Raw genomic sequence first — 8,600 nt, forward strand, 5'->3', positions numbered from 1 at the left:
AATCTGCTGCCACTCTCAAGCCATTTGGCTTCACTTCCAGGCCCAAACTGGAGGTTTTGCATCACTGAGGTGCATCCTGAGGGGATGTTGTGCATGGGGTACTGTGGCATGGGAAGGCCTCACGACAGCCTTTCTTGTGGAAGCACTTCCTGCGCTGCACGGGGTTTTGTCGTGCCTCCCGGGCACAGGGCATGGGGGACAGGGTTTGGGTGTTGGGACACCTCCCCTGAGCTCACTGTGCTTGCTGGGTCCTGCTCACAGCTGACTGGTCTCTTTCCTTCTTCCTTCCCAGCTTCCCTGGAAATGAATGAAAGCTCTCGCTGGACCGAAGAGGAGATGGAGACAGCTAAAAAAGGTGAGACACTCGTTTTCTTTCTCTTATTGCCTGTGCTGGAGCTAATCCAGCAGTTGGGAATGGACAGCATCTGACTGCTGGCATTGGTGCAGGGTGGTGGGTCCTGAGCTGTGGGGCCGGATCCTGCCTGTCCTGCTGTTGGTTTGTTCCCAGTACGCCTCAGGGAGGGTGTGGGGAAGGCAGGGAGTATGCTCAGCTTCTCCAGCCCCAGGAGCTGTGCCAACACCGGGGATGTCTGGGCTGTGGCTGGAGCCACGCATGTCCCATGAGGCAGAAGTTGGCTGTAGGAAATGGGGAAGATGCTTTGTCCGTTGCAGTTTTGGAGCTGCTGGTGCCTGTACCATGGGATGTAGTTTCACCCCACTCTTCGCAGCTTTATGGTTTCAGCGTGATCTGTTCCAGGCACACAGAGAGTGTCTGCCTGTGTTCGCAGCTCTGGGATTGAGGGAGAGGACGGTGAACCCCAGCACTCCGCAGGCACGTGTTGGGGAGCTCTCGAGAGTCAGGGCTGTGGGCAGCGTGGGGTGACTTTACATCCTGGAGCTGATTCAGAGCCTTTGCTGAGACCGTTTTTAAAAAGTGCTGAGTGTAGCACAGCCCTTCTTGCCACTTCCCCTCCTCGTGCCGCTCCTGCGCCAGCTCTTTCACTGCTTTAATTTTTTGCCAAAGTCACGTCCTGTTGATGGGCTGTCGAGCTCACATCCCCAGCCCGTGCATCCCGCTTGCATTGCTGCCGACTCTCCTGGCCCGGAGAGGATTGTAAATGGGAAATTAAAATGGAAATGAGTGCCGTTCGGGGATGGCAAAGGCAAATAGGCGTGTTAGCAGGTTCGGCTCAGCTTGGAAAATGCACCTGCTGCTGGGATGGTGATTACATGTTCTGGAGCGCTGGCTGCCCAGGTGCCGATGGGAGCTGTGGACTTGGATTACTTTGCCTGTGAATATCCCAAAGTGTTTGGCTCGCTCGCCTTTAAGCTGTTCCAACCCTCTTTTACAACCCTATGCCAATCCTGTGCGTTGCTGAACGGGGCTCTCTGTAGTCGCAAAACTTAATAGATAGATTTTAATCAAGCAAACTGGCCTGGGGCCAGGTAATGGGGCGAGCAGATGCTGGCAGGGGAGGGTCATTGGAGGGATCTTTTCCGAGCACTGCTTTATTTTGGAGATCAGCATCTGGTTGTTAAAAAGTGCCTCTTGTTTTATGCTGGATGCTGGAGGTGCACTTAAGGAGTCTTAACACCAGCTGCCAAAGCCTGTGTGAAGGAGGGATGAAGCGTGGGAGCATGCAGCACTATTCCAGCCCAGGGGCCAGGAGGAGGCAGGGAGATTTGCTGGTGTAAAGCCCAATGGCTGATTGTTTCTCCCTTCGTTACAACCTGGGAAACTGAGATTGCAACACCAGACTTCTACAGAAAAGCCAAATTCCCCTCTGCCAGGAAGCAGCCGCTTTAATGCTTCGAACTGGCTGTGTCTGGCATTTCCAGGGACCTGCGTGGTGGGGGTTTCCGAGACACAGCAACTGTGAAACTCCGGAGGTAACCTCAGAGGCTGGAGGAGGCGGTGGCAGAGCTGCTGCCAGCATGGCTGGGCAGGGGCAGAGGGGGTGGTGGCCTGTTCAGGCTGGGCTCAGAGACACAGGCACCGTTCTCCTCACCAAAAGGACTCGGCCACCCAAGGCACCCTCCTCCCTACTGGTACCAGTCAGAGCCTGGTTTGGGGAGTTCAGCAAGATGTGAGTCCCAGGGAAAGTCAGCCCTACCACCCCAGGTACTTTGGCAGAAGGGGACGGTCGGTGACCTCTGCTCCCAGCACTTGCCAACCAGGAGATCAGCCTGGCCTTGCTGTTCACCCCTGGATTTCTTGTGCGTGGCGTGAAACTCCATGTCATTTGTGTTCAGGGAGGTGAGAGAAAACAGCCCTGGGACAGAGAGACACCAGAGCTGCCTGCTCTCCTCCACAGTCACAGAGCTGCACAGGGAGTTTCCAGTCAGGAGAAGGCAGGATTGTGTCTGCCAGGGGAGACAGTGAAGGGGAGTACCATGTTACTAAACTTAAATAGGGGAACAAAAACCCAGCAAGAGGAAAGTTCTTGCTTAATGACACTTCCATTATGCAATAAACTTCGATTCAGTAGTCTGTCAAAATGTGCAGAGATTGGGATAACGATGGGGGATGTGTTTTTCTGATATTATCTCCTTGCGCCATGGCTGTGATCCTTGAAGCAGAAGGTTTTGATTTAACCTGAGTTGCTCGAGGAGTTCCCCCTTCCCTTCCCAACCCAGGAAGCAGGCAGCACCCACTGCTTTGCTGCTGAGCAGGGTGCAGAGGCATTCAGCAGCGGGATGGGGCTGCTCCTTAAAAGGCAATGTTTAGGCAGTTCCTGCCTTTGGGGGACCTACTGGATGAGCCCACGCAGGCAAGAGTTGAAGGTAGGCTGGAAGGGGGTCTGCAAGCAGCAGGCAAGCACCAGCCTCAGCAGTGGGTGGGTTTATTGTCCCCCCAGCCCCTCCACCAAGTGTCACCACTAATGCCAGTGCTTCAGGGCAGCTGCAATAACCCTGGAGCTGAACTCGATGAACCGGGAGGTTTCGACATGACCTTTGTTAGTCTTTAAAGTCTGGTATCTGTTCTCGCCCAGCTCGGGGTTTTCCCGTGGTGTCTAACAAGTGGTTTTGTTCTTTGAAAAGAGGCGGGTGGAAGTGGCAGGCTCTTGCTGAGGTCCTCCCGTGCCTTGCCCAGGCTCTGTGCTCCTTTTCCCCTGGGCACAGCCAGCCTGGGGCTCTTTATGCCTTTTCCCACGCCGAGGACACAGAGAGGCCACAGGATGGAGTCAGCGTGATGAGGCAGAGGAGGGTTGGGCACGAAATATATAAATATATAAAATACTGAAGACAGAGAGTTAAATAACCCATTAAGACTCCTGTATAGTTCCTTCTGGGTAGATACAAAATATTCCCTTGGATACCAAAGGCACTCTTTCGAATGCGTATTTTCAGTGCTGACAACAATTCATCTGAGTTTTGGACTGACCTGAACCATTTTTTACCCAGTCCCATTCCGTTCACGAAACTAAAATAAAAGTCAGCCACCTTACATCACCTTTGGAATGCAGGAGCTGGCTGGGTGATGCTGGGGAGCCAGCAGCTCCATACCTTCCTCCTTTCGTCTCCTCTGTGCTTGTGTTGGAGCCTTCCCTTCTCCCATCAGAGGTATTTACAACTGTGAAAACCTTCTGATAGTAGTAAAAGTGGGCTGGAGAAACTGGTTTGCAGCTCATCTGTCGCTGCACGTTGTCCTTCTGGGTGCCCTTGGGGTGGGATGTGCCTTGGGGTCTCCCACTCATGTTGTCTATTCAGGCGGGGTGCAAAGGGAGCTCAGAGCAAGGAGAGCCCAACCTCACCATCCCAGTGTCCACAGCCAGAGTGCTGTATGTGCCTGGTGCTCGTCATGAAGTCTGTACGAAGCGACGTGGTGGAAATTATTGGGATGGGGCAGACTGGGTACCATGAGGGCACAACTGTGTCCAAGGTGTAAATTAGCCACGCTTGCTCTGAGTGAGGCTGTGGTTGACTGCAGCCCCTTCCCTGCCGTCCCAGGCTGGTGCTTGGCTGCCTTTCAGCCAAGGTGTTATCCCCAGGACTGTGCCTGTGGTGCAGGTGCCCACCATGCCCCTGGAGCTGCACTTTGTGCCACCGTTGGCTGAATGTTTCTCGAGTGTGTAGGAGCAAACTGCGAGGATTTGCTTAGTGAGTGTCAGTGAATGGAATACAATAGGCCTGTCAGGAGGAACTGCTGGGTAATTACTATAATTTGCTGCCTACATTTTAATTTTGAGTATTATTTTTTCAACAATAAGGGAGCGGGAATAGTATCTGAACCAGGTGAAAGAAGAGAGCTGGGCCTGCCAGCAGTGGCTGCTCCACGTGTACTCATTGCCATGCTGGACCAGAAGGGATGGCACATCTCCAGGAGCAGGCATCCTGAGTGGGACTTCCTGCCCCTGGTGTCAAAGGATAGGACAGGCATGCTGTAGTAGGAGTAGTAAAGCCAGGCAGGTCTGCATCAGGGCACAGGGCTTAAGGGTTTGCAGCAGGTGGGTGCAGTGATCTAGGAACCATCCATTTCAAAGGGGAGACCTGGGAGCTGAGGGTCCCCAGCCAGGGCCAGCAGAGAGGGGACATTGCACTAGAGCTGAGCTGGTTGGGGCTCCCAACTCCTTGCTGGTCAGGTACCCACACCTTGTTTGATGACACTGCCTCCCTGCAGAGAAGTGGCATGATGGGTGTGAAAGGTGCTGGGGAGTTCAGCTGCAAGCTCCTTTGTAGCCATGGGATGTGTCAGAGGCGTGCTTGTGTCCAGTCACCAAAAGAGAGGTCCACTGGGAGCACGGCAGGCTGGTGCCAGCATCAGCTGAAGGAAGGAAGGGCATCGCTCACCAAGGAAGGAAGGAAGGAAGGGCATCACCCACCGCGGTAGCGAGAGCACACCGAGCCGGCTGCCTGCACCATGGTCCCTCCGGCAACACCCCAGCGCCTGCGGGGATGTGGGCTCGCCCCCCACGCACCATCCCCACTGCTTCCCTTGGCACAGCATCAAGAGCCTGGCGTGCACCTGGCTCTGCCACCCACTGATCCGTGGCCCTGGAGAAGTTACTCACCTTCTCTGAGCCTCTGCAAACCACCCCGAGGTTAGTGCAGGAAAGCGATGCAGACCACACTTTCGGGATGCTTTGGGTGCTGTCGCTGACTCCATAGGGCTGGTCTTTCTCCAGAATAGGATTGCGGCACATTTTGGCTGTGCCGTAGCCAGAACTGCCTCCATGCTCACTCCCAAGGGGGTGCGTGGGTGCAAGAGGTACTGAAGGATCATACCGGGTACCGTCGGGCGTAGGGAATGATACCACTTAGTTTTTTCCCCTATAACCTTGGTCTGTTAATCCACACGAGCTCCCATTAAGGGACCCTTTTACGGGCTCTCTCCGCCCTCACCAAGCCCAGGGTGGAGCTGGGCAGCCGTGCCAGAGAGCCTTGGAATGTCTCTCGTGAAAACCCCCAGCTGCAGCGAGCCGAGGGGGTGCGAGCTGCCAGCCCTCGCCCGCCGCGCTGCCCCTCCGGGTTTCTTCTCTGTTCCCCGAGATGCTGAGCACAGTACCCCGCTCTCCGAGCTCCTCTTCCTTCCAGCCTCCACTTGCTGTACGGGAGCAGAGGCCCTGGTCCGCCCTTGGCGACACCGGTGCCAAACCTCTCCCCATCCCTCCTGTGCCAGGGCAGCAGCTGCAGGGCCGAGGTGTCCTGGGGCGCCGTGGCACCCCGTCGGTGCGGCTCTGGGCTCGCCGGCGCGCACGTCCCCAAAGAAAAGCGCCTTTGATTCACTTGAGAGCGGAGAAAACTATTAGCCAAGCTTTGTTTTCCTGGATCCCTCCCCCTGCCGCTGACATTCAGCCGAGAGCGAGGGAGACAGAAAGTGAGCGAGGGAGGGCGGGAGCGGGTGCCAAGCGCCGCACCCCTTGTCAGCTTGGGTCAGCGCCACGTTCGTTATTAATGCTCTGTCTAGAGGTCACATTCAGATGCAACGAGCCCCGGGTCAGCCAGAGGAACAGATTAGAGCTTGCTCGCTGCTCCGCCACATACCGACGGCACCGGCTCCCCGTCCCCGGGCTGGCAGGAGCGGAGCTGCCGCGCTCCCGCCCCTTCGCTTTTCTCCTGCCTTTTTTTTTTTTCTTTTTTTTTTTTTTAATTATTATTATTTCTTGGCAACGTCGGGGATCTCCTGAAACTGCACAGTCTCCCCATAGCCCCGAGCTGCTGAGCAAGGAGATGAGGTAGGGGAGAAAATACTGGCGGCGCTTCCATCCACCTTAACAACCGCGGCTGCAGCCGGCTGGAACGCTCCGGCGAGCAAGCGGGAGGAGAGCGGAGAACGCTGTTCGCTCCAAAGGGAAGAGCGCTGGGGCCGGAGCATGTGTTCCCACCAACTTCTGCCATCGGGGTCAGGAGTCTGCTGCCTGTGACCTGGTTTCCAGCCTCGGTGCCCGTTCGCTCGCCGCTCCCGGCCGCCCATGGCTCTGAAATCCTCTCGCCCCCAGGATTTAAGGAACCGGCTTTGCTTTCTTCTCTGTCTCCGGCTGCTGCGAGGGAACGAAAGCGAAATGCGTGGGGAGGGTGTGAGCGGAGCACTCGCAGCGCTTTGCCGCGGGCTGCCGTGCCCGGGGGGGCTTTGAAGAAGTGCCCTGACAGCCGTGTCCTTCCCAGCCCACCCGCTGCACACTCCAGGTGTGCTCCCTGCCCGCCGGAGCACGTAAGTCGGGTGTTGGGGTCCGAAGGATGGGGTTAACCTCAAGGTTGTGTGTGGCTGCGTGCCTGCGGCAGACCCTGCGTCCGGAGCCCCCGCCCCGAGCCGCGGAGCTCAGCCTTCCTGAGGATCTGATAACTCGGTTATTAGTCATAGTTTCAGTTGCGACGCGGAACGAAGGGCCGCGTGTGCCGGGGCGGGCTGGTGCTGCTGTGCCGGGCTGGAGTGCCGGGGAGCGCAGGGCAGGGGGAGCAGGCTCTGGGGGTGGCTCTGCTGAAGGAGCTCATGGAGATGGGGTGCCTGGCGAGCCGGGAGCTTACCAGCACGTCCGGGGGTGTCTCGGCTGGTCCCTCCCGAGTGTGCAGATAACTACAGCGTGGGAAGCAGGTGTTGCTGTTTCGCTCTGGTTTCATGTAGAAGAAGAGTGGTGGGGCTCCCTGCCGGTCCCGCAGGCAGGGGCTGCAGGCAGCCTCCTCCTCCTCCTCCTCTTCCTCCCGAGCCCAGCATGGATGCGGCCACCTGCCCAGTCAGCTGCAGGCTCCTTCAGCAGTGTCCCAGTGAGCAGGGGCACAGCCAGCCTGGGCAGGGGGAAGGACAGCCAGGAGCTGGCATTGCCTGTGGTTGGTAAAGGTCACACCACACTTGGGACTGCTCACATTGACATCCATCACCCCCCCCAGCCCTGCCATGCCAGGTCCTGCTTCCTGGCATCTTTCCTGCCAAAGCACCCGTGCTCAAGGCGCATCCACACCACTGCCAGTGTCTTCATTTCAGCTTTGCCCGGGGCACACAATCAGCCTTGGCCCCGGCTGTCACACTTGGTGCTGGGCCACCAGTGCGGTGATGAGCAGAGGGACAGAGCTGCTTGTTTGCTTTGGATGGCACCAGTGGGTTGTGTCAGAGGGGATGGGTTGTGACACTGGGGACTGTCCTGTTTTCCCCTGCGGCATTCAGCAACAGCAGGGGGAGGATTCCTGCCCCACTCGTTGCCTCAGGATTGGTGGCCGGATGTGTTTTTTTTAATCTATTATTTTTTCTAAGAAGTCCCAGCCCGCCAGCGGGGTGACGGAGGTCGTGGGTTTGGCGGAGCGAGGCTGGGAGTTGCAGAGTTAAAGCTCAAACTTGTTTCTTGGCTTGCCAGGGCCTTTCTGGTGCTCAGTGCATGTGATGCCTCGTACATGCAATTTGATAAGCCTGGTGCTGGGACGGGCAGGATACAGGCACCAGCTGGATGTTAACTCCTGCTGTGCTGGGTGCTGCTGGTTTTCTCCAGGACCTGGGAAGCAGGGAGGGGGATTTCATCTCTCTGGGGGTACATGGTGCCATCTATTCAATGCAGCCATGCCCTCCCCTTGCACGGACTCACAGAACAGATCCTGGCTGGAGACGCTTCCCCGGGGCCCAGTTGCGTGTGGCTGTGCTGAGATCAGCCTGTCCCCTGGGGTTTGTTGTTGGGCTGAAGCAGAGGTTGGGCTGGCACTTTTAAGGGCCGGGCTGACACATGGCAGCAGCTTGGCAGGAGGCTGGCAGCAGGGCTGGGGCACAGCTGCCATGTTCCCAGGCACAAACAGCCATGCCAGGAGCCCCAGTGTGGGACTCACCATGGTCCCAAGCACCATGGTGTCAGAGCAGCCAGGGAGGGGCTTGGATATGGAGCCAGTGGTCAGTGCCTACTCCCAACCACACAGGGCTCTGTGGCTGGTGATCTCTGGGCAGAAAATCCCCCAGCAAAGGAGAAAGATGTTCTCAGCAGGTTCATTCCCTGCTGGTTTTCATCCTGAAGTTATCTTTCTGTGGCAGTAAAGTGCCCCTGGGCTTACAGACTACATCCTGTATCCTCACAAGGTGCAGCGAAGGGCTAGGGAACTGTTGGCCTGATGGTGGCACCACATGGGCAGTCAGGAGCAAGCCAGACTGGAAGTGTCCCACAGGCTGGTGGCAGCTCCAGCCCCAC

The 8,600-nt window shown here is 57.1% G+C and overlaps 1 protein-coding gene and 1 long non-coding RNA gene across 2 annotated transcripts in view; one reads left to right on the forward strand and one right to left on the reverse strand.

Annotated features, from left to right (window-relative positions):
• The window catches only part of NCOR2 (nuclear receptor corepressor 2), a 154,623-nt gene that overhangs the window by 103,040 nt on the left and 42,983 nt on the right, over positions 1–8,600 (forward strand). The window contains exon 16 of the mRNA XM_017734702.1: positions 293–355. Coding sequence (XP_017590191.1) covers positions 293–355 — 63 coding nt within the window. The remainder of the gene's footprint in view (positions 1–292; positions 356–8,600) is intronic.
• On the reverse strand, positions 3,255–6,144 carry LOC108446857. The gene is made up of 2 exons (XR_001862174.1): positions 5,013–6,144; positions 3,255–4,765 (listed from the first exon to the last, which is right to left on the reverse strand). It is a non-coding gene; the product is annotated as an uncharacterized LOC108446857 (long non-coding RNA).

This window comes from Corvus brachyrhynchos, unplaced genomic scaffold (genome assembly GCF_000691975.1).
Source record: "Corvus brachyrhynchos isolate BGI_N302 unplaced genomic scaffold, ASM69197v1 scaffold114, whole genome shotgun sequence".
Classification (NCBI taxonomy): Eukaryota; Metazoa; Chordata; class Aves; order Passeriformes; family Corvidae; genus Corvus; species Corvus brachyrhynchos.